Source organism: Phacochoerus africanus, chromosome 1 (genome assembly GCF_016906955.1).
Source record: "Phacochoerus africanus isolate WHEZ1 chromosome 1, ROS_Pafr_v1, whole genome shotgun sequence".
Lineage (NCBI taxonomy): Eukaryota > Metazoa > Chordata > Mammalia > Artiodactyla > Suidae > Phacochoerus > Phacochoerus africanus.
In genome coordinates this window covers 180,342,450-180,368,814 of record NC_062544.1, presented here as the reverse complement: position 1 = coordinate 180,368,814, position 26,365 = coordinate 180,342,450, and the positions used below count along the sequence as shown (strand labels likewise).

General features: G+C 37.7%; 1 protein-coding gene across 3 annotated transcripts in view; it reads left to right on the top strand.

Moving 5' to 3' along the window:
- Positions 1–26,365, top strand: part of IFT80 (intraflagellar transport 80) — a 134,810-nt gene that overhangs the window by 69,599 nt on the left and 38,846 nt on the right. For all 3 annotated transcript variants that reach the window (XM_047785687.1, XM_047785686.1, XM_047785688.1), the window contains 4 exons: positions 7,639–7,757; positions 12,064–12,138; positions 15,462–15,625; positions 21,424–21,488. In XM_047785687.1, the coding sequence (XP_047641643.1) occupies positions 7,639–7,757; positions 12,064–12,138; positions 15,462–15,625; positions 21,424–21,488 (423 nt within the window). The remainder of the gene's footprint in view (positions 1–7,638; positions 7,758–12,063; positions 12,139–15,461; positions 15,626–21,423; positions 21,489–26,365) is intronic.

Here is a 26,365-nt window from a genome sequence, read left to right as displayed (position 1 = left end):
CAGTGGTTGGATCTAAGTGATGGTATAAATATATATTTCTGTTAGTTAACCTAGGAACCAAAACATTATTTGTAATATTGTGTCTGTGACAAGGCATTGAGGGTTCTAATCAGCTGATTTGGGCACAGTTTTATTCATGTAGTGCATGGGAGCTAGCTAATGTAGTATTGCTAAAATAAATTCTAGCCTTCATTTCGGAAATGCCCCAAGATGAGAATACACTTAAAAAGAGGAGTTTTTCTTTAATAATAATAAAGAATCATTCTAAGAATTAGAGGATTTTTACATACGATGAACAGTGGAGGTTTTAAAATAGCTTATCTAATCCAAATTGTCTTTATACTTAAAATATTGTTTGCAAATAATCTTTCAAAGTTGTAGAACTAGAACACTATTTTCATTTTTTTTTTTAAGGGATGTTACTCTCTCCATGATTATAAAACACTTGTATAGCACTTCTGCTAAGTTGGGTGTGTTCACAGTTTTTTCTCAGAAAAATTTAATTCACTCATTCGCTCGTTCTATAGACACTATTGAGTAATCCCTGCTTGCTAGGTAATGGGAAATATAGTTGTGAATATGCCAGATTTGGTTCCTGTTCTCATGGGACCTCCTAGATGAATATATTGAAATTTTGCTTTTTTAAATAAATTTATTTCTGATTGAATGAGGGTAAACAGTGGAGAAACAAAGGAAATATATTGGTCCATATGAAGTCAAGAGAAAGACTGATGAGGCAGTACTGGATTCAGAGGCTTAAAGACTCAACAGGACTTCCATCACTTTCTCTTCCTCAACTCTCCTTTTCTCTGTATTGGCTTCATTTTTACAAAACCTCTGTCTTTTGTAGCCTCGGTGGCTCCAGGCTTACATTCTACCAACTTCCAGTCCAACACAAAGAATGCTTTCCCAGCAGCCCTCTAGTAATTCCAGCAGAAGTCTCAGCATTGGATCTCATATGCCAAATTTGGATCAAATATATTTAGTTGGGAGATGGGAGGAAGGATGAGTCAACTCCGTCTAAACAATTTAGTCACTTAGAATTATGGGGGGAATTGTTCCCTAAAGGAAACCAGGGTATACTTACCAGAAAAGACAGCATTTGATTCTGAGCACACAGAAACCAGAAGATAGCCACTATAGCTTTTCCTTTAGCTGTTTAGAACCATAACTCTATCAGTTATCAGTGATTACATAATAAATTATGCAAAAACTTAGTGGCTTAAAGCAGCAACATTTATTATCTCTTAGTTTCTGTGGGTCAAGAATCCAGGCATGGCTTAGTTGGGTTTTTTGGCACAGAGTTTCTCACAGGCTGCAATCAAAGTGATGGCCACAGCTTTAGTAGCACCTAAAGGCTCAACTGGGAAGGATTTGCTTCCAAGTTCACTGATATGGTTGTTGTCAGGATTCTGTTAGTCAAGGTCTCTTGAACTGAGAGCCTCAGTTTCTTCTTGGTGGCTGACTGGAAGCTGCCCTCAGTTTCTTGTATTAGCCTCTCCAGAGAGCAGTTCACAGCTTGGCAGCATTGTCAGAGGAATCAAGAAGGGCACAGAGAGTACAAACAAGACATAAGACACAGTTTTTTATAACCTGAACTCAGAAGTGTCATCTCATCACTTTAGCCTTTTCCTGTTCACCAGAAGCAAGCTCCTAGGTGCAGTCCACACACAGCTTACGTAAGGAACATAAGGATGTGACTACAAGGAGGTGAGAATCACTAATCCCCGTACAAGCTACTTACCACACATTCGTACCCTTATTCACATATACATAAAATTCAGAAATGCACTACTTAACTAATGCAGCTATTCCTCATGCAACTGAAAACAAACCAACCCCCACCCCCACTCTAAAAGATGATAACCAGATTCATCCAGTCACTCCAGCTCCAAAAATCTGGTCTGGAAAACTAAATGTATGGGAATTTTAATTATTTTCCCCCTCCTCCTCATATTCCAATATAATGATGAAGGGAACACAGAGTGGTTGCAATGAAAACCATTTGGAAAGCGGAAAGGGAAAACAACACCCTGTGATGATCACGTCCATAGCAAAAACCCAACTGGCTAAGGATATCCTGAGAACTCTTTTTCTTAGCAGTAAAGTTAGTTGCTTGGTTAATTTGGCAACTCTAGTTTGCCTTTCTGGGAAGGATTGGGGGATTCCCTTTCTGGGGTCTCTGCAAGCAGCCCCCTTAATGTTGTTGTGAGGGGAACCACAGATTGCTGCAGAGACAAAAAGCACAACTTTTTGATTTAGAGTTTTACAATTTCCTTAGAAGCTTGATAGACTGTTGGTTTATTTGTTTTTTCTTAACTCAGAAAACAGAGATCATGTTAAATCCCAATTGTTAAATCTAGACCTTGACCTGTCGGTTGCTACCTGACAACAGGCTTCATTGCCCTATCCTCTCCCTGGACCTCAGCTTTTCTGTGACACAGTAACCTTAGAGTGAGAAGGTTTCCTAATCTGCCCCTTGTCTCCAGGCTGCATTCCAGTGGGTGATTCTTTCCAAAAGGGATAGTTGATGTCTTTGTTGGGAGGAAGTGCCTAGAAGAGCAAGAGGGTACAGGTATAGGAGATGAGGCATTCCTCGGGTCTCAAATTTTCTAGTTGCTCTTTCTGGCCACTCTCATTTTAGCATGGGGCACGGCTTTGGCTTTTCATCGTTGCCATAGTTAAAGATTATTTGATTCTTCGTCACTGTATCTCCTGTAAAGATAAGAGTTAATGAAAGTGATTTTTGAGGATTAAATGAGATAATATGTGTAAAGCAAAAATAAATAGTAACTATTGCTGTGATTATATTTATGTTGAGGACCAAATGAGTATTTTGGAAATGTGGAAATAGAATTTTTGGACTTAGGTCAGGCCGAGGAGTCTAAATATGATCAGGTAGAAGCATTAGGTGATACAAGTGTGAAGAGGTTAATCCTGAAGCTGCCCTTAATTGAACAGAGTAAATGGATACTTTCAAAAATCCAGCACAGGAAATTCCCGTCGTGGCTCAGAGGTTAGCAAACCCGACTAGCATCCATGAGGACTCAGGTTTGATCCCTGACCTTGCTCAGTGGGTTGGGGATCCAGCATTGCTATGAGCTGTGGTGTAGGTCACAGAAGCAGCTCAGATCCCACGTTGCTGTGGCTGTGGTGCAGGCCAGCGGCTACAGTTCCTATTGGACCCCTAGCCTGGGAACCTCCACATGCTGCGGGTGCCGCCCTAAAAGACAAAAAAAAAAAAAAATTCAGCACAGAACATTTCTGATGTGGGATTTGCCATAGTTTTGAAATTTTGACAGCAATTATCAGTGTGTTTTTAGTTTGTTATTATTGCCAGGATTTTTTTTTCCCTATTTAGTTCCAGTGCTCTAGATTCACAAAAAAAATAAAAATAAAAAATGAAAAATCCCCCCAAATGAAGTGTTAAACCAATGTGAATTTTAAGAAGTCTGTCTATAATTGGAATAATGGAATTTTATAATATCATTTTTTATGTCTCTTTTTTTTTGTCTTTTTAGGGCCACACCAGCAGCATATGGAGGTTCCTAGGCTAGGGGTCGAATTGGAGCTCTAGCCACCGGCCTACACCACAGCCACAGCAATTTGGGATCCGAGCCCTGTCTGCGACCTACACCGCAGCTCATGGCAACACTGGATCCTTAACCCACTGAGCGAGGCCAGGGATCACACCCGAAACCTCATGGTTCCTAGTCGGATTCGTTTTCGCTGCGCCAGGATGGGAACTCCACAATCAGTTTTTTTTAAGTATTGAATTTCCCATACCTGCATCAACAGCCAGTTTATTTCCCTAGGTGTCATGTTGCCATAAAGAAAATACCATATAACTTCCTGCAGAAACTTTTATTTCATTCCATTAGCTTTAAAATGTTCCTAGAAGAGGGTGGCATTTTGGACCTTTTAAAAAGTCTCTGGGAGCTCAGACTTCTGTTGAAAATGGTGTCATAAGTTCATAATTGGAAGGAAAGAAATATTTTTGGCTGAAAAGAGATTGCTAATATATGAAATATATTTTTAAAAAGACTTACCTGGACTTAAAAGCAAGATAAACATTTCTGTGGACCAGAAATGGAATAAAAATGCTGAGTGCAAAGTCTCCAACATGCTTGACTCCTGGTCCAAAAAAAGGCAGCAGGCGTAATGCGGAGAGGGGCTCCTGAAGGCCAGTGGAATTGAAAGGACTCCAAGTGAGACAAGTGACCCAGAGCTCTGTCTGAAATGAGAGCATGGGGCCTGTGGGGTAGCTCTCTTTTCCCCTTCCTGAAAGAAAACCTAGGATTTAAAGTCTAAGATTTAAAGGGAGATCACCTACACTCACAGCCTGCTCAGATCTAGGAGGCCCCTCACTTAGACCTGGAGCTGTTCAGAACACAACCTGCAGTAGATACCCAGGGCCTTGCTGATGAAGCTCAGCCTTTTCACTGAAAGTATACTTCACATTTTTGTTCTAAGTCAAAACTGGCTGACCTCTGAGACGAGTCTTTCTCCTACAGCCTTCTCAAGTAGAGGTGTTTTTCTTCTTTATGCCAAATGTTACTGTGTCTGGAGTCAGGTAGTTGACTTCCTTATCCCTCATTGTTGATTCCAGACCACGATAACTTCTTCCTCCCTAAAGAACTCCTTCAAAGCACCTGCCGTCAGACTACTCCCCTTGTGCAGTTGATTCCTCCACTTATTAAAGCATGAAGCAAACATATCAGTGTCTTTTTCTTTACCATTGGTCCTGGCAACACTATTTTTTAAGACTTTTTAAGAAATGTCTAAAAGATAAGGACTATTTTTAACATTTTTAGTATGTTTTTTCCATTGCAGTCATTATTCTCTTTAATGCTCAAATGTTCCCATCTTTGGCCAATTGACTCCCATGTGTGTTTTGTTTTGTTCTGTTTTTGTCTTTTTAGGGTCACACCCATGGTATATTTGAAGATTTGGAGGTTCCTGGGATAGGGGTCAAATCAGAACTGTAGCTGCCAGCCTATACCACAGCCACAACAAGACAGGATCTGAGCCGCATCTGCAGCCTACTTCACAGCTCACAGCAATGCTGGATCCTTAACCCACTCAATGTGGCCAGGGATGGAACCTGTGTCCTCATGGATACTAGTCACATTCGTTTCCACTGTGCCACGATGGGAATTCCCTCCTATGTGTTTTTGAAATGATTTTAATAGCTTGCTTACATTTCTGACAAGGTGTTCCAGGCTTCTTAAACGTTTCCTCTCCCAGACTTGAAATCAGCCATTTTTCTAAGAAGGCCTTTTCCCTTTTGTAGAAATATTATCTAGAGACCATGATCCAGGTGTTAGGTATGCTCATTGCTACTGATTTGATCAAATTTTTTTTTTTTTGACCACTCCTGTGGCATGCAAAGTTCCTAGGCCAGGGATTGAACCTGAGCCACTGAAGTGGCCTGAGCCACAGCAGTGACAATGCCAATCCTTAACCCGCTAGGCCACCGGGGAACTCTGAAATGTATTTGTTTTTGACAGATAAAAATATGTCATGAGAATATACTGAAATTTGCAATTCAAATTCAAGATTATGGAATATTACTCTTGATTGTTATTTGCAGTTCTTTTCTTTTACAAGAAAATTTTGATTCCTAAAGACATTAATATATCCTAGAATATATCATAAAATATAGTGTAAAATAATCTTGGTATTGGAATTCCTGTTGTGGCTTAGCAGGAACGAACCCAGCTGTTATCCATGAGGATGCAGGTTCAATCCTTGGCCCCACTCAGTGGGTTAAGGATCAGGCGTTGCCATGAGCTGTGGTGTAGGTTGCAGACATGGCTCAGATACCACGTTGCTATGGCTGTGGCATGGGCTGGCTGCCGTAGCTGCAATTCGACCCCTAGCCTGGGAACTTCCTTATGGTGTGGGTGCAGCCGTAAAAAATAAAAAAAACAATATTATTCTAATAGATATTACTGAATGCTATTTTACATTTTTTAGCATAAATAAACCCATCTATCTTCATATCCTTCCGTATGTAAGATAAAAGGTATCCTATACACACTGTTTTGTATCTTTGCATTTTTTATTTTATAATACGTCATGGAGATTGCCCTATAGATCTTAGTCTTTTTTATAGCTGTATACTATTCTACTTTGTAAAAACAGTTTATTCATCCTATCCCCTATTGATAGACATTTGGACTGTTTCTAATCTGCTATTACCAGTAGTGCTATGTGTAGTCGTAGCCTATGTGTATGCTAATTCATAGTTTTGCTTGTTTATTTTGGTATAGAATTCTACAAGTAAGATTGTTGGGTCATTCCTGTCATGGTACAGCGGAAACAAATCTGATTAGGAACCATGAGGCTGCAGATTTGATCCCTGACCTTGCTCAGTGGGTTAAGGATCTGGTGTTGCCAGGAGCTGTGGTGTAGGTTGCAGACGCAGCTCAGATCACAAATTGCTGTGGCTATGGTGTAGGCTTGCGGCTACAGCTCCGAATAGACTCCTAGCCTGGGAAACTCCGTATGCCGCAGCTGTGGCCCTAAAAAGACCAAAAAAAAAAAAAAAAGATTGCTGGATCAAGGATTATATATGTATATAATTCTGCTATCTCTTGTCATGGTGATAATAGTTTGGTGGGCATAGCAGTTGGGAAACAGAAAATAAAAACAATGCCTTATAGGTATATGTACTTTGAAGAAGTACTTACAATAAGTTTGACTTTCTCTTCCTATTTTTTTTTCCATACCCTTTTAGTCTTCATTAATACTATAACTATCATATTAATTTAGAAAGATCATAACATTTTGAGGAGAATTTAAAGAAATACAATTAATATCTTTTTCTAAAATTTTCACCTCTTACTGTAATGTCTAATCCATTCTGGTATTGACCAGAGAGTTCATAAATTTGACTTGCCCAACATTTTTCTTAATTTGTTTCCAGTTATCTACCAACTTCGTGATTTTTGGCTGATACTGCCAAGTGTTAAAATCCTTGTAAACTTTATTCAGTTAACAAACTTTTATAACAATTTTGACTATCATAGGCAAGTCTCCATTTGTTATTTGGTGCTTGGCTTTCTTACATATTATCTCTGTGTTTTTACATATGGAAATACTTTCCAACCCCTCTGTTCAGCTTGGCTTCTGCACTATGCAGTTGGTTTCTTTACTAACACCTCCTACTCCACTTTTGATTTTTAAAGTTATTATATCTCTCTGTTTAGAACTTAAATTTTAAAGTAAAACCTAGCCCTGAAAAAAAGAGATATTCTTACTTTTTTGAGCAGAATTCATATAGTCTCTTTCTAATTCCTATATGCTGTACTCCTTTGACTTTATGTATCATGTTATGGCCTTTTTTACCTTGTGACTCCACTGCTAAATCACACAGATTGGCTTTCAGGTTAGAAACCGCTATAGGTCTTTTTCTACTTATTTCTAAGTTTTCTATATCCATACTTTTGTTTGTTGATTTTTATGCTCAAAGATGTCATCTTATGCCTGGTTCCTATTGAATTCTTTTTTATATGATTAGGTAATCAAGAGTGCATTGAATTTTTTGTTATTTCAAAATCTTGCTAACTTATCTAACTGAAAGTTTGATATATTTTAATGTTGTTTGTTGGTATTTCATTTTTCCTTCTTTAGGTTCATAATGTTCTTAATGATGCAGTGGATTTATTGGAGTTCCGTGATAGAGTCATTAAAGCATCTTTGAACTATGCACACTTAGTTGTTTCAACGTCTCTTCAATGTTATGTTTTCTCGTAAGCATCTTGCATTTCTTAAAAATCTAGAGTTTTTTCTGTGAGGAAGAATTTATTTTCAAGCTTTCGTATCAACATGGTTTGGTTCAAACTCACCTTTCTGAAAACATCACCTTATCCTGAACTTACTCTCAACCATGAAGTGATTAAAAGTGAGCTATGAGCAGGGAAAAGAGAGCAAATAAAGTTTGTGCATCAAAAGTTAATAATCACATTTATAATATCACACTGTCTCTTTACTCTTACTTTACTCACAGCTCTAAGAACTTTAGTATGATTTGATTTCAATACCCAGAGAAAATTAAGAGCATAATGATAAATTTTGGGAAAAGGAACCACCTAACCACTGGCAGAGGGGACAATTAGCAGCCAGACAACAGGCTGAAAGATATTCAGTAAGGACACAAGGAGGTGTTTAGATTTAACATCCTGGCCCAGGGTAATCATGGATGTTCACATTGATAATCCAGAGCTGTCCAGAATGATGAATGAAAATATATTTGGTACACTTTGTATTAGAAAGCGGGGAATGATTCAAAATACATCTAAGAAACCTGCATCTAAAACTTTAAATATTCTCTTGGTATTTTAAAGTATGTGCTGATAAATGTTGAGCTGCCTTTCTAGAAACAAACATACCTGATTTGCAGTGTTTGCTGATTGCTGTGATTTAAATACTTCTGCCATGGGCCAGTTTCAAGCTACCAATACGATGTCACAGACTCACAGTGGCAAATCAATATGCAATTGCCACCATATAGATACAATAGATGTAGATAATCTCAAGTGCATAGATAATAGTAAAATGTAATAAAATAACCTGGAAGTGATGTTTTGAGTATTTATTATCTTTGTTTTGAATGTAATTTGCTTAAAGTACATTTATATAATTTAATTTTAAACAATAGCTTTATTGAACAGTTGGCTTGCAAAATTCCTGCAAATATGACAATCAATACAAGCTGCTGAAAACTCAAGTAACTACTATGACACTTTGAAGAGTTGTAAATAAGTATTTTTTTTACATTTTTTTCTTGTATTTATAACATCATGTGGTTACAGTTTACTCATTGAATAGAAAGTTGAGAACAGAAGATGTATGTGTCTAATTCACCACTGTATACTCAGTACCTAGCAAAGTGCCCCAAATGTGGTAGGTACTTAAATATTTGTTGATGAGTAAATAAATTGAAAAACATATAGTGTAGTGTTGTCTTGGTAAGCTGAAGCCCAGTAATACATAACACAAAGATATCCTAAAATTTAATTAACAATATCAACTGTTGTAACTATTAAAATTGTCACTCACTTATATGTAAATCTGCTGCTAATCAGAACCAGCAACTTAGAATAACAGCCATGCCTAGTAATGAAAGAAGCAAAGGAGAAAGTGGATAAAGCAACAAGCAGCTCAGTTTTACCTGAAAAATATAAAAAAATATTTTTCCTATATGAAAGAAGAGACTTCAGGAAAAGTCAAGAAAGCTACCAAGTTGGACTGCTGAGGTATAGGGAAGGGACTATAGAATGTGAGGGAATCTCACAATCACTTAGTGCACATTTCTTTAAATAGTTAATTTTCATAGAGTTGAGGAAAATAGAGAAGATCTCCTCAGTTTAGGGTTTTAAAAAGGTAGGGCTCTTAACTGCCCCAAATGAGGGATTTATTCTACTAGTTTTAATGGCAAAGATGTAATGTTTGAATCTGTGGAATTGGTATCATTATGCATTACTTGTATTATAAAGCTTGCCTTTTAAAATATTTACCCAAAGTTTAGAAGTTGTAATTTAATTTTTTGTCGCTCTAATCCTTATCATACCAGTTAATATGTATCAAAATATTAAATTTCTTTTCTGATTTAATACTTCCTCCCCTCTCTTGTTGAGACACTTATTAAGGTAAAAAATATTTATTAAAGTGAAATAATAGTGGGGAGTGGTAGTGGGAATGAAGTAGTGCTGACACCCATCATACGGAAACATATTTCATTAAATTAAAAAACCTGGGAGTTCCCGTCACGGCTCAGTGGTAATGAACCTGACTAGTTTCCATGAGAATGCCAGTTTGATCCCTGGCCTCACTCAGTGGGTTAAGGATCCGGCATTGCTGTTGAGCTGTGGTGTAGGTGTGGGTCGCAGATGCAGCTCAGATCCCATATTGATATGGATGTGGTGTAGGCCAGCAGCTATAGCTCCAATTGGACCCCCAGCCTGGGAACTTCCGTATTCTGTGGGTGTGGCCCTAAAAAGGCAAGAAAAGTAAAAAATTTAAAAATAAAAATAAAAAAAATTAAAAACCTGGAGTTCCCTATTGGTGCAGTGGGTAAGGATGTGGTGTTTTCACTGAAGTGGCTCGGGTCACTGCTGTGGTGCGGGTTTGATCCTTGGCCCAGGAACTTTCACATGCTGTGGACGCAGCCAAGAAAGAAAGAAAGAAAAAAAAACTACTGGTATTTCAAATAATAACACCTATTATGTTCATGATCTAATTTACTCTGTGTGTTGAATAATAATAAAAATAGTATTATTGTCATTGTACAAAATGAAGAAACTAAAGGGCATAGAGGTACTTAAGTAACTCACCCTAAGTCAAATTACCTAACATCTTTACTGAAAGAAGAGCTGGAGTTTAAATCCACATTCTTAATAACTGTGGCTCCCTTTTTAGTAATAAGAATATAATTTGGGGAGTTCCCGTCGTGGCTCAGTGGTTAACGAATCCGACTAGGAACCATGAGGTTGCGGGTTCAATCCCTGGCCTTGCTCAGTGGGTTAAGGATCCGGGAGCAGGCTGACAGCTGTAGCTCCAATTTGACCCCTAGCCTGGGACTCTCCATAGGCCATGGGTGTGACCCTGAAAAAAACAAAAAAAGAAGAATATAATTTTGATAACAAACATGTACGCAATATACTGGTCTATATGCAAAGAAGTTCCAGACAATGAAAATCGTATATAAGCATTGTGTGTTGAATTTTCACTTTATTTTTCAAATAGTTGTAATAAAAATTCTCTTGTTCTGATCATCATTGTATTTTAGGGTGTTTATGTATATACACATATCTCAGTTGTCAGAAGTCTCAGATATTTTGTAAGGACATTACTAAAAACCTCATACTATTCTCATTAGCTTTCCTAACAAAGAATAAAGGTTAATTCTAATGATTACATAAATGAAGCATGCTGTGATGTTTTTCTAAAGTCCAATAGTAAATAGCTTTTTCATACCTGTGAACCCCAGACTTACTAATTATTAGCAGCAATCTATTCACTGGCTTTATGCATGCATTTACTTATTGAAATAAGTATCAGACTCTGCATTAGCCAAGATTGATTTCCACCGATGTGTACCTACTTATTGCAGCCTTCCCTTCCCTCATCTCATGAATCTGAATACGAGATTTAATCTGACTTAAAGAATTGGTTCTATGAAAGTAATTGAGAAAACTTCAGAATATATAGGAGTAATAAAGCATTTTAAACTATGAAACAACTTTGATTATTTGGGAATGGACTTTTCAGTTTGTAAATGTTCTCTCCACCCATCCCTACTTTGAATCATATTACACCGTAAAAATTATAGGAGTTATTTGTTTATTCATTCATCCATTTATTCAATAGGCATAGTCATGGCTTACTTTTACATAGTATTTTACAGTTTACAGAATGTTTCACAGAAATCTTCATTCAACTCAACAATAACATTGGGAGACCTGTAGGAAAAAATAATCATGTTTTCATGTTATTGTTATTACAGTTTTAGTTTGTTCAGTGTCTGCTATATAATAGGCAGTTAGCCAGACACTTTAGGCAGGTCATCATTATCACCACTTTACAAATAAGGAATCTGTTGTTTAGGAGGTTAAGCTTATTAAGATCATATGGCCAACAGGTATCGAAACCAGATTTCTAATCCCAATCTGTCTAGCCAAAAGCCCATCCTCTTTTACTATGCTATGCTGCTACTGTTTTTCAAGAGAGAAACACTAGATGACATGCCCAGATCACAGAGTTAATAAATGACAGAACTTGAATATGATTCCTCAATTTGCAGGTTGTGGTTCCTAGAATAAACATTTATTGAGTACTTACTATGTTTCAGGTGCCGGGAACAGAGTCTGCTTTCTAGTCAGGTATACAGACGTGTAAGTGAATAATCCCAAAATAATGCACCAGGTGCTGTAATAGAAATACAGACAGAGGTACTCTGAAACTGAAAACACTTATTTGAAAGGAGTACCCATCTACTTATTTAAAAGTATTTGGGATTTTGAATGTTAATAAATACCCATTTTATTTGTCTTTTAGTACAAAGAACTGGAACACACCACTTATATTTGATCTCAAAGAAGGAACCGTTAGTTTAATTCTCCAGGCAGAAAGGTAATTTGTTAATCATGTTTCACTATTAAATTGGGGGTTAAAATACTTTATTTTATTTTTGTTTTGGGGGGGTTAAATATTTTATTTTTGTTTTTTTTTATTTTTAAAAATATTTTAAATTTCAGTAAAGTACTCTTTAAAGTATGCTATTTACAGAATGGTATATTAGTCACTTGGAATCAGTCTATTTCTACTACTTATTTTTTTTTTCTACTATTTATTTTAAACCAAAAAAATAAGCTCTTAGATCAGTGGTTCTGAAACTTGTTTCAGAATTTCTTTACATTCTTAAAAAGTTATTGAGGGTTATTTGTGGGTTGTGTATATTTACATTTATTATACTAGAAATTTAAATTGAAATATTTAAAAGGTATTACTTTATTAAAAATGATGAGAATAAACTTATTATGACATCAGAGTAATGACATGAGAGAATGAGAGTAAAGCAGGCATTATTACTATAACATAATTTTGACTTCATTGTCTGCATGTTTTCTACTCTGTACTGTTTTCTGTTTTTACATATTGGTTGAAACTCATTAATTTTATGAGCCACTACTAGTCTATGATCTGAAGTTTGAAAAATAATATTCTCTACCAAGACCTTCATGTATATAGGACTGAGAAATTCTGGGCCAGTTAACTGGAGTAAAGTAGGAATAGCTATTACTCATGGAAATTATCCATCAATATGTCAATTACAGTGATACCCTACTGAATCAGAGGTCAGAGTTAGAAAAGCTGCAACTCAATAAAACCAGGATTAAAGTATGACAGTATAACCAGCAATTACCTAAAATAGCTACCCATGAAATCTTTGCACTAAAATCATGTACTTTATTCCTCATCCCTTTACTCACCACCTAGGCAGCCCTTAATATTGTTATTATCAGGTTTTCTAGCACATAGCTTTTTATAAATAGCAAACTGGAAGAGGAATGCTGATGGGCTGTTAGAGGCTGGCTCAATGACAGAAAGAAAAGTGACCGCCTGGCAAGGGAGTATAGAGAAAACTAAAAGCACAGAACTTTGTAGCTGAACAGCATAATTATTCTGCTGTACAGCCAGATTCTCATGAGTATCAAAGCCGTCAGTTAAACAGTTACCGAAGAGTATAACCATCATATTGATAACCTTGAATGATAAAGAAAATAATTGTCAAATTTTAAACAAATTTCAGCTGTTAATGAAATTGAACCAGTGATTTATTTATTTTATTTATATCTTAAATTTTTAAAGCAAAAAGACATATTTGCCACATAAAGGGAAGATGTCAGCTATCTAAAAAACGTATTTCTGAAATTCTTTTTACTTTGAACAGTTCCAAATAAATGTATTTCTTTATACCTTATTTATAAATGTATTTATTGAATATGCTCTTAGTAAAGGGATATGTTAATGGCATACATGATTAGATAATTAAAGATTATTTTATTTACTGCCCATTGCTGGTCTTATTTTTATACTGAGGAATGTCTGCCCATTGGAGTTCCCACGGTGGTGCAATGGGTTAAGAATCTGACTGCAGTGGCTCAGGTCGCTGCGGAGGCATGGGTTCCATCCCCAGCCTGGCACAGTGGGTTAAAAGGTCTGGCTTTGCTGCAGCTGCAGCTCAGACTCAGTCCCTGGCCTAAGAACATCTGTATGCTGTGGGTGCAACCATTAAGAAGAAAAATGTTTGCCCCTTGAAACAGTGTTTACTCATAAGGAGGTTAAAGCTCTCTAGTGTTTTGTTTAGAAGAGAAAAAACTTTTAGTACTGAAACAAAGAAAGAATATGTACTAATATGAAGGGCACTTATCAACATAAGCAAATAATTTTTTCATACACTAATGTATTAGGGCCAAACCCTTCAATTAAATAAGCAATGCACCAGTATTCAAGCATTAATTTAATTCAAGTGTATATATTTGGCATCCATTATATACTAACTTTTCATTCATTTTGGTGTTTATTTCCCATTTGTTTCCATAGCAAAAGAATAACAATTAGCAATTCTTGAATCAAGAAATAGTTCTGAATCAAGGATATTAAAGTTTCGAACATAAGATTTTAAAAAATAATAATATGTTCAGCACTGAGGAAACAGGCTCTCCAACATATCCATTTATTATTATAAATCAGGACAGCTTTTCAGAGGGCAATTTGACAATATATGTTCAATTTTTTAAAGTATATCCCCTTTGACACAGTTATTACATTTCTAGAAGTTATACTATGGAAATAAGTAATGTAAACATACAGAGATGTGTACATATTTTAGACAGTGCTTAAAAGTGAATAATTTGGAATAAATAAATATCTATCAGGAATGTGTTAATTAAGTAAATTAAGTTATATCCATACTTTGCCATAAGTCTGTGGAGGTAGGAGGATTGCAAGAGATCTTTTGCTTTCTCTGTATTGTTCAAATTGTTTTTGACATGTTTGTAAATTTTCAGAGGAAAAAATAGCAGCCATAAAATATTTACATTTTAGCTTATTAAAAAATAAAATATACAGGACTCTATGCCTTGAATAGAGCTGTCAGCACAGCAAATGAATCCAAGTCCCTGATATAAAAAAAAATGTTTTTAGATATGAATACATTTACTGATGGTTACCAGATTATTTTAAAGTCAATTTGTTAACACTGTAAAATTTTCATCAATTAACATCTTAATAAATGCTAGCTCCGATGTTAATTTTTGAGTAATTGTCACTCTTTAGGACTTTACCCAGTATTTAGTCTAATTTAATGCTGCAATTTAATTGTCCTTTGTGAAATATGTATTAATATTGTTTCATGAAACAAATAGCATCTGGCATTAAAATCACTGAATTATAAATTATAAGATTTTTTTTATTGCCTTTGTATAGAGATGCTTTCTTTAGGATAGGAAATGAATTGCAAGTGTAATATAAAATGAATCAAAACTTTAATGTATTAGGTGGGGATTATGAGTGTTTTCATTTTTTACTCCTATCTCCATGAAAAACTGAAAACCTATGGAATTCCCACGTGTCCTAGCAGGTTAAAAATCCTGTATTGTCGCTGCTGGGGCTAGGGTCACTGCTGTAGCACAGGTTTGATCCCTGGCCTGGGAATTTCTGTGTGCTACAGAAACAGCCAAAAAAAAAAAAAAAAACTAGAAAACAAAGCAAAACAACAAATGCTGTTTTTTTTAGATTGTTTTTGTATTTCATTCTTTATATATCTACATTTTATTATTGTTTTAATTGTAAGATTTAGATTTTTCCAAAGCATGAACTATTTTCTAATATAAAAATGAAAACATAGTAAACTCTTACTTGAGAATATATTTTTATTCTTTATTTTTTAGACATTTTCTTCTTGTGGATGGTGGTGGTATCTATTTATATTCTTATGAAGGGCGCTTCCTTTCCGCTCCAAAATTTCCTGGAATGAGAACAGATATTCTAAATGCACAGACTGTCTCTCTGAGTAATGATACCATAGCAATAAAAGACAAAGCTGATGAGAAAAGTAAGTGTGTTTTTATAATTTTCCATGTCACGTTTCCATGGAAGAAATTTGTTAACACTGTAAAATTTTCATCAATTAACTTTTATTTTCTCATTTATTATGTTCACTTTATATGAAAGAATTATGAGCTTCCTAATTTGTCCTAAGCATGAATTAATTAAAGAACTAAAGTTCTCATATTATACCCAGATGATGGAACAGGTAGATATTGTCACAACATCAAAGCTTAGTGGTAAGGAGTGAAATCTTTATATATTCAGCAGCTGTTGGTTTAGAGTTTGAATTCAAAACTGAATCCTCCCTTTGCCCAAATGCCAAAGATTGTCATTGTCTATCTCTTGGGGGGCGGGGGGACGTGCAAGCTGTTTTATACACAAGCCATTTTGTGTTAACATCTAACAGACTGAGTGGCCTCAAATATCAGACAACCAGAACCGTCATGTTTTAATCCCTTATTGCATGGCAGAAACTTAGAGAGCATGGTTAGAAGCCCATTCCCAAAAAATAAGAGCCCAAACTGCTACTTCAAGACAGACCAGCTCTCCTGCCCACTGTTCCCTTAGCATCGTATTCAATAAGTCTCTTCTAACCTACTTCCAAGGGAAAAAAAGACTCTGGAGTCCTAAAAATGTATGTTTTTAAGTTTACTGATCTTTAAAAAATATTTTCTTTTTTAGTAGCATAGTATATAGTGTGCTTCAATGTACTTTTTATTTTGCTTGTCTATATATTTTTACATTTATACATTTTTAAATTAGTGAAGTAGAAAGTTGTGAATAATTTGAAATTTTCATATCAAAATCTAGGCCACGTTAGTGTTTATAAATAAATATAAGTATTTCAGGTGTTTTGGAGTTCCACAGTAGAATGAAATCATTTTTAAAGGCAATGTTGTATCACAACATGTATCCAACAAATGGTATTGAGTACTTCCTATGTGCCAAGTACTTTTCTAGAAGGTGAGGACATAACAATGCTTAAGACGGACAAATAATCAAACAAATATAGACAGCTAATGATACATGCTGTGAAGAAAATTAATGCAGGATGCAGGGATAGAGAATTTTAGAAGTGGGCAGGGGAATGACTGTAGGACAAGCAAATGCAAGAGGGGGAATGATTGGTACATAAAAGGAACTGCCAGAAGGCCATGGGACTTAGATCTACATGACCTAGGCAGAGGGGTAGGAGAAGACAGATAAATAAGTAGGAGCTGGATCAGGTAAAGACTTGGCCATGGTAAGGATGTTGGCATGAGAGAGTGGAGGCAAGCATGTGGTCCTAATTTTTTTCCTGGATGAACAAGATGAAAAATGGGGAATGAGGAATTCTAGAGGATGTACACAGACCCAGGGTTCTTTTTTGGTCATGGTAAGTTTAAGTGCTTCTTAGACATGCAAGCAGAGGTGGAGAGGAAACAATAGGATAAAAAAACTCAGAGCTCTGAAAAGAGTTGGAGACAAGACGTATAATTGGGAGGCATTGGTGTGTAGATGTTGCCACGGCACTGAATGAAACCACCCTGAATGGGAAATGGGTATAGACAGAGAAGACCACCAGTGACTGGGCACACCAATATTTAAAGATGGATATCAGGAGAAGGAGCTAGTGGGGTAAGAGAGAGAGTGAGGTGTCCCTAAAGGCTAGTGGAAAAATACCAAATAATTGTTTTTCCTCTGTTAATTCATATTGCTAAATGTTGTTCATTACCATGACATGTTACAAAAAATATATCTGACCTGGCTCTTAATTTTGTTAGTTCACACCATGGAAGACTTTATTTCATGAGCCAAAAACTGTCCCACTTTTAAATTTTCGGTACTTTCAGATAGCATCACCTCTCATACTAATAGGAAATATAATTCTCCTTGAGCTGTTCGCTCTCTCTATGCCTTAGGCTTTCTCTGAGAGAAGACATTTGATAATTGTTTTGTTTTTAAAGGACTTCCTTTCCAACTAAAAAAAGAGGAAAATACTATCCAGACAGCAGACAGATTTAAGATGGCTCTGTAATTGTTAATAATCATAATTTGGAAGTCAGATTCTTGTCTTCAATAAACTTACACTTGAAAATCCCAATGATCACTCTGAGGTTTCTATACTTTTCTTACTCAACACCATATATTTTACATAGAAGCTATAAATTATGTATGTTTCCAACTGAGTATACGTTACTCTGAATTTTTCTAGTTAATTTCACATCTAAAAGATATTTCATTGTTCTTTAATCCTTTGATAATTCATAGAATTTTAGAGCTAGAAAGAATTATGAACATTTTCAGAAATAGGGATTTACGTTCAAATAAATTGTTTTACTTACATAAACTTTAATTGTTCAACAAAATAATCATGTAATTCTGTCCTGCTATAAACAGAAAATTAAAAAGACTAAAATAGGAGTTGGCAACAAATCTGACTAGGAACCATGAGGTTGCAGGTTCGATCCCTGGCTTCGCTCAGTGGGTTAAGGATCCGGCGTTGCTGTGAGCTGTGGTGTAGGTCGCAGATGCGGCTCAGATCTGGTGTTGCTGTGGTGCTAGCGTAGGCTGGCAGCAACAGCTCCGATTAGATCCCTAGCCTGGGAACCTCCTTGTGGCCCTAAAAGGACCAAAGACAAAAATAAATAAATAAATACAAAGACTAAAATAAAAGTATTGTAGAACTGATGTAAAAAGAGAAGAAAATGTTTTCCATATGTTTCTTTCTCTTTCTTTTGGCCATGTCCACAGCTTGTGGAAATTCCTGGGCCAGAGGTTGAACTGGAGCCGCAGCAGTGACAACACCCAAGTCCTTAACCCCAGACCATAAGGGAATTCCTCATTATGTTTCATTTTAAAGAAACTAGTATTCATTTAAAGCTAGACAGAGGTATATGCTAAAATAGAAATCACAACTAATGGAGTTCCTGTTGTGGGTCAGCAGATTAAGGACCTGACCTTGTCTCTGTGAGGATGATGCTTCAATCCCTGACCTGACTCAGCAGGTTAAGGATCCGACACTGCTGTAAGCTGTGGCATAGGTCACAGATGCAGCTCAGATCTGGTGTTGCTGTGGCTGTGCTGTAGACCGACAGTTGCATCTCTGATTCAACCCCTAGCTTGGAAAGTTTCATATGCCGCAGGTGTGGCAGTGAAAAGAAAAAGAAAAAAGAAAAAAAGGGAGGGAGGGAGAAAGGAAGGCAAGCAGGCCGGCAGGCAGGTGCAATCGAAGTACCTGGAATCTTTAACCTGTAAAATTTCCTTTCAAGGGGTTATCCACATATGAAATCAGTGGTTCCTTCCTAACTTGGGAGCGCCTTTATAAGCTGGATTCTAGTACCAAGCACAGTATTCTTACGTTATAGTAGATGCTCAATAAATTTGTTTTAAATGGATTTGAATACCCCTTATGGGTGATTGGTTAAGTAATAGAGGTCCTGCTTTTGACTTCCTTCTTCTCTTCATCCATCTTACACAGATGCACTGTGATGTTAGTGTGGTTGATTGAGAATAGAAAGAAGGGATGTTAGAAAGCAGTTACTTATGTTTAAAAGCAATTCTTTCAACTCCCAGCTCCTTAGTTGCCCTTTCTGCCAGTTTCTGTTAACATTAAAATTAAAATACAGGTCACTCTCCCATAGATTAGGACCACTTTCAGTTGTGGCAATTAGACAAGTTCATTTATATGCCTCTAGCTCTTTGTTTTTTTCTCTTGGTTGCACCCGCAGTTTATGAAAGTTCTTGGGCCAGGGATCGAATCTGAGCTATAGCCGCAACCCACGCCACAGCTGTGGCAGTGCTGGATCCTCAACTCACTGTGCTGGCCAGGAATCAGATACCTCTATCTCTTTATAATATATACAGTCAACAAAAGGGTGGAAGGCATTTTTTTTTAAGTTATTAGTATGTATAGCTAAAAAAACAAAAAACAAAAAAACTCAGTTTAGCCATGCCCAAAGCATTCGTTTTTAAGTGGAGGCCAAATTTTTAAAATTTTCATTTCTATACCTAATTAAAAATTCTATTACAGTATTTTCTTCATTTTTCTCAGCAAAATTGGCAATTTATAATATAACATTGTGAAGACATGATTTTCTCTGTGCATATAGCCAGTGACCTCAAACTTAATATCTTAAGGTTTACTAACAGCTCTAAATCAACATACTGAAAGTGTGATCACCTGGAATTTAAATACCATGTTCTACATTTTTAACACTTTCATGATATGTATAAATTGTCCGATTTTTTTCCTAATTACTTGTGCTACTTCTGTCTTTTAATTTTTGTAATTCTATGTGTGTGTTCAGTCATGTGAAATTATTCCATTTGGGATGAATCTTGAGCTGGAGAAATTTGGAAATACTTATAGAGAATTACCAAAGCAGCAACAGTCTAAGAGAGCCAAGAACAGCAGTCAATACTACTGTCATGTATAAGAGTAGGAGCCTTTAGTGAAATAGAGAAGGGGGTAGAGACAGCTTTTGCTTTTGGCTTCTTCAATGCAATATCTCCTGCAGTTCTTACAGTTTGGCCTACTCAAAACATCTGAGAAAGTGGTGTTGCAAATAGAGAACTTCGAATTACCGTGTTTTAAATAATGATCGATGGTCATGAAAGTAATCCAGGAAAGTATGTAGCACGAAAAAGGTGACCTAAAATGAAACCTTAGGAATAAGGATCACTAAATACAGAGGAATTAGCAAAAGAGAATGAGGGATTGTCCAAAATAAAAGAGAACCGGGAGAAAACAGTGTTATATGTGGCCCGTATCAGAGTTTCAAGAAAGAGGATGGTCAGGAATATCCAGTGTTGCTAGGAGGTCAAGACTGAAAGTAGATTCCTGAAGACTGAAAACAGACTTTGTTTTTTTTCTTTTTAGGGCCATATACCTGTGGCATAGGGAAGTTCCTGGGATAGGTGTCGAATCAGAGCTGCAGCTGCCAGCCTATGCCACAGCCATAGCAGTACCAGATTCAAACCACATCTGTGACCTATGCCACAGCTTGTGGCAATGCCATATCCTTGACCCTGAGTGAGGCCAGGGATGGAACCTGCATCCTCACAGACACTGTGTTGAGTTTTAACCCCCTGAGCCAAAACAGGAACTCCAAAAATAGACTTTTTTATTTGGCAGCATATAGGGTCATTGGTGATCCATGCAAGAGCCTTTGCATCAGTGTAATGAAGTTGAACATCAAGTTGTAATAGGTTGAAAATGACTATATGACTGAACTCAATTTCTAGCCTCCCTCCCATTTCCAAAGGTCAGGGAGCTGTAAGTCCAAACTCTCTAATCACATGCTTGGTCTTTGGTAACCAGCCTCCATTCTGAAGCTATCTAGGCAACTACCAAGATGTTCTCCATTAGTGTAGCAAAGACACTTCTGTCACTCAGAAAATTCTAAGGGTTGTTGGAGACCCCTGTCAGGAAGCCAGGACAAAGACCAGACAAAGTATTTATTACACAGTACCTAACAAACTGCTTGGTATTACAGTAGGCATTTGATACATTTTTCCTTTAGCAAATGATTTTCTTTGATGTTATGTTGGTCTAAATCAGAGTTATAAAAATTATAAATTACATCCAGATTTGGACTTGCCATTGTTGATCCTATGGCACATTGACGCCATACCATTAATAACAATTCTGACTAGAGAACGTGTGTTTTAGAAAGACATACTCAGTTCCACTGTTTTCATAAGAATATGACCCCCTTACCAGGCAGGAATTTGATGATGCTGCTCTTCTGTGCTAGTAGATACATTATGGTCCAAAAATCCTAATGTAATCCATTAACTAATGCTTTGCTTTTCTTCAAGTAATCTTCCTCTTTGAGGCATCAACTGGAAAACCACTGGGAGATGGGAAGCTTCTTTCTCATAAGGTAATGACATTAGCTGTTTTTAATATAAATAGCCATTTCTTTTTTCAAATTAATGTTTTCATTTTAAGGAGAAAAACATGGAATTTACCTTTATATTTAAAACAGGTGTGTGTTTGAAGGTCCCTGGTAGTGCAGTGGGTTAAGGATCTGGCATTGTCACTGCTGTGGTTTGGGTGGCTGCTGTGTCACAGGTTCTATCCCTGGCTAGGAATTTCTGTATGCCACAGTGCAGCCTAAGAAACCTCCCAAAATAACAAGCAAAATAACAACAAAAAGAGTAAAAGCTGTGTCAAAACAGCCAGGAACAAAAAGTTTTCTACTGTATGAGGTTCTCTTGTGGCACAGCAGATTAAGGATCCAGCGTTTTCACTGCAGCGCCTTGGATCACTGCTGTGGCGCACATTCAGTCCTTGGCCCAGGAACTTCCACAGGTCATGGATGCAGCCAAAAAAACAAAAAACAAAACCCAGTGTGCATTCTATATAGAGTATTTTGCCTAAGCATGTCATAAAGACTAAGTACTAGTGAACTCTGTAATAGAAAGCAAGTAAACTGAATAAAAGAATCTGACCTATATATTTTTTGTTCAGGCTCTTTACTGCTTTTCAATAAAATATTCTCCTTTTTTTTTTTTTTTTTTTTGGCTGTGCCAAAACTTTTGGAAGTTCTCAGGCCAGGGATCAAACCTGAGCCATAGCAGTGATCCAAGCTGCTTTAATGACAGCATGAGATCCTTAACCTGCTGTACCACAAGAGAACTCCAAAATATTCTGTTTTGATTAAACTTTTAGCACCTATCAGTGTTAGTAAATAAAGCTGTGTTTATACTTCAGAACAGCTTGCAGTTTTCCCATTGGCCTCTTTTTTGTTTGTTTGTTTGTTTGTTTTAGGTTTTAAAGAATTTAGTTAAACTTGGGGGAAAAAATTCTATAGAGATTTTAAAAAGACCCTGAACTGTGAACTATTTATTGGTTTCTGATTTTTAGCCTTAAAATAAACAGATGAACACATTTTATTGAATTATTCTTCTGTGGAGTTTTGGGTTTTTTTTTTTTTTTCCTTTTTCAGCTGTACTTGCAGTGTATGGAAGTTCCTGGGCCAGGGATCAAATCTGAGCTACAGTTGCAACCCATGCCACAGCTGCAGCAATGCCCAATCCCTAACCTACTGCACCAGGCCGGGGCTCAAACTGACGTCGCCACAGAGACAATGCCGAATCATTAGCCCACTGCACTACAGCAGGAACTCCCTGAGTTCATCTTCTAGTAAGTTTTTCTTCTAGTAAGCATCTAAAGATGCTTTTAACTTTATTGTTCAGTACTGCTAGTGAAGTGTACTGTATATTTTCTTCTTTTTGTAATTATTATTTTTAAAGTTGAATAATATAGGCATATGATTCAGAAATGAAAAAGAATAAACAAGCATACAGTGGAAAAGTCTCCCTATTACACCTGCTCCTTGTCAAGACAGTTCCTTTCCACCAAATAAGTAATCACTATTATTAATCTCCTTATATCATTCCAGAGATTTTTAGTGCCTACACGGACAATACTGACATATGTCCTTTTCTCCCTCTTTTACAAAAATATAATATACAAATCTGCACTTTCCTTTTCTCACATGACACTCTTTCTGGAGTTTCCCATATCAATACATAAAGTGCTTTCTGTTTTCTTTTTCTTCCCACTACATAGTATAACATTTTATGACTGTATCAGAATTTAACTTGTGCCCAGATGATGGACATTTAAGTTGTTTATAGGCTTTTGCTGATACAATGTTGCCAAGATGATTTACCTTGCATGATTATCTTCTTACACATGTGTTAGTGTATCTGTGGCATAAATTCTTCAAATATTGTTGCTGGATCAAAGATATTATGAGGATTTGTAATTTTAATAAATATGGTCAGAGTCCCCTCATTGCACAACAGGTTGAAAACCTGACACTGTCTCCCAGAGGATGTGAATTCCATCCCTGGGGCCTCTCAGTGGGTTAAAGATCCAGCATTGCTGGAAGCTTTAGTGTTGGTCACAGATGTGGCTCGGATCTGGCATCGCTGTGGCTGTGGCATAGGCCTTAGCTGCAGCTCTGATTCTGCCCCTAGCCTGGGAACTTCCATATGCAGCAGGTGCAGCCATAAAAAGGAAAAAAAATTTTTTTAATATATTGCCAATTATCTTACAAAGATAGTGTATCGATTTATATTCCCACTGGTAAATGCATCAGATGCCTGTTTCCCCACATCATCTCCATGATAATTATTAAAAATCATAGCTAACTGGGTCACTTTGCTGGACAGCAGGAATTGACAGAACATTGTAAATCAACTATAATAAAAAATTTAAAATAGATAAAATAGAAAAAAAAATCAAAGCTATGTAAGAATTTTTCCTTTTCAGTAGGATTAAGCCTAAAGAAAGGGTGTAAATTTCTCAACTTTTCAAGATGCAGTAATAAGATTGAAATGAGAGTCTTTTTAATAGATTTAATAAACATTTCTTTATTTAGGAGTTAATAATAATGTTATTTAATAAACATTTCTTTATTAGGAGTTCCCATCATGGCTCAGTGGTTAACGAATCCGACTAGGAACCATGAGGTTGCAGGTTCGATCCCTGGCCTTACTCAGTGGGTTAAGGATCTGGCATTGCTGTGAGCTGTGGTGTAGGCGGCAGATGAGGCTCAGATCCCGCGTTGCTGTGGCTCTGGCGTAGGCCAGTGGCTATAGCTCTGATTAGACCCCTAGCCTGGGAACCTCCATATGCTGGGGGTACAGACCTAGAATAAGACCAAAAAAAAAATTTATAATTTTAATGTTGCAGAGTGGAGGTGACTTCCTCATCTCACACTTCACTCAATTACAAGGGAAATTTGTATCTCTTTGCCCTGTGTGGAATACAAAGGATTTTGAAATTTGATATTCTAATAACCAGTGAGGTCCTACTGTATACACAGGGAATTATATCCAGCCTCTTGGGATAGACCATGATAAAAGATAATATAAGGGAGGAATATAAATGTATATATGACTAAGTACCTTTGCCGTGTGGCAGAAATTGGCACAGCATTGTAAATCACTATACTATAGTAAAAAATTTGCTATTAAAAAAAGAGAAGAAATAAAATATGGCATTCTATAGCATACGGAAAAAAAAAAATCCCTCAATCTATTTTATTTTCTACATGAGGATACTAAAACCTGAGATCTTCCTCAAAAAATAACAGAGCCAAAATTAGAACTCGGGAAGAGGCAAGATGGCGGAAGAGTAAGAGGATGCGCTCACGTTCTCCCACAAACACATCAAAAAAATATATCTACATGTAAAACAACTCGCACAGGACATCAACTGAATGCTAGCAGAAGAACTTAAACCTCCAAAAAGGGCAAGAAACTCTTGACATAACTGGGTAGAATAAAAGAAAAAAAAGAGAGAGAGAAGGAATCAGGATGGGACAAGCATTCCCGAGAGGGAGCTGTGCAGGAGAAAGGCAACCCACACCCTCGGAAGCCACTTAAACCTATGGAAAGATCAGCGGATTGGAGGGATTTTCCAGACGCCCAGGAAAGCGCAGCAGCAGGTCTGAGAACCAAAAAACAGTGAAAGAAGCACAGATTATCTGAACCACTGGCTCAGACACCACAGCCTGAGAAGCTCAGGTGGGGGCTGGGTGCTGAGACCTAGACTCCGGACATCAGTCCCTGGGAGTGGGCTGGGGCTGGCAGTGTGGAGACAGCCTGAGTCTAGGGAGCAGTGCGCTGCCGCCAGGGAAGGCGGTACACTAAGGGCTGGGGAGTGGAAAGCCACTGCGGAGGGAACCTGGGAGGAGGTCCAGACCCACAGGAGAGATAAGGCGCCACTGTTGGGGAGAGGAGAGAAGGGACAGGCTACCACCATAGAAAACTCCTTTCGCCCATGCTTGCACACACTACCCCCTCCCCGCCTCCCCGCCCCCGCCACCCCCATCGCAGAGGGCAGAGTGTCCGGCACAGCACCCTGCCCAGTCAGAAGAGGAGAAGCCGTACTCTGGGCCGCACCCCCACCTTGGTGAAGCCTTGTGCTTTAGCAGCGCTCCCGGCCCTGCCCTGACCCAGGGAAATCCCTGCTCCACTCTGCATAGCTCCCGGGCCACCTTGCCCCGCGCCGTGCAGAAAGCCACACGCTGCTTTGCAGTACTCCAGGTGCACTCTGGGCCCTGTCTCAACCGGAGAGAAGCTGTGCTCCACTTTTCAGCCGTATGGGCCTGCCCCAACCAGGAGGAAAGCCGTGCGCTGCTCTGAATAGCTCCCGGCGGCTGCCCTGTCAGAAGCTGCTCAGTGCTTTGCATTGCTCCACAGGAAGCTGTACTACACACCCTAGATTGAGCCTCTCAGGCACAACCCCTTACGACCAGAAGTCACTTGCTAGCCCACGGTAGATGGTGTTTCCAGCAGTGGGAAGCCCCTTGCTAGCCCATGGTGGACCAGACCTACTGGTGGTGGGAGCAAACCACCGAAATTATCCCTGATTCCAGAAGTGCACGTGGCCTACCACAGCTAGGGATATCTGAGCAAAAATCACTTGCAGCGCCAACCACTTCAGAAGGCATCACAGAGAAGGACACTACAAGGGAACACCACCTGATGTTGCTCTCGCTCCCCAGGAGCACACACACACGCACTGCAGCTGCCACTGCCAAACATTCTGGGAGGGGCCCAGAGGCTGGATCACTGTCCCTTCCTAGGAACCTGCAACTAAGAGTGCCTTATTCAGCACATCCCGTGGGGGCTAAGCAGGACCAGGTGTTTCTTGCATGATTTATAGGTACCACTTGGAGCCCCATTCATCTCAGAGGAAGGTATTGTGATCGAATCAACTATTGGTACTCATGCAGCC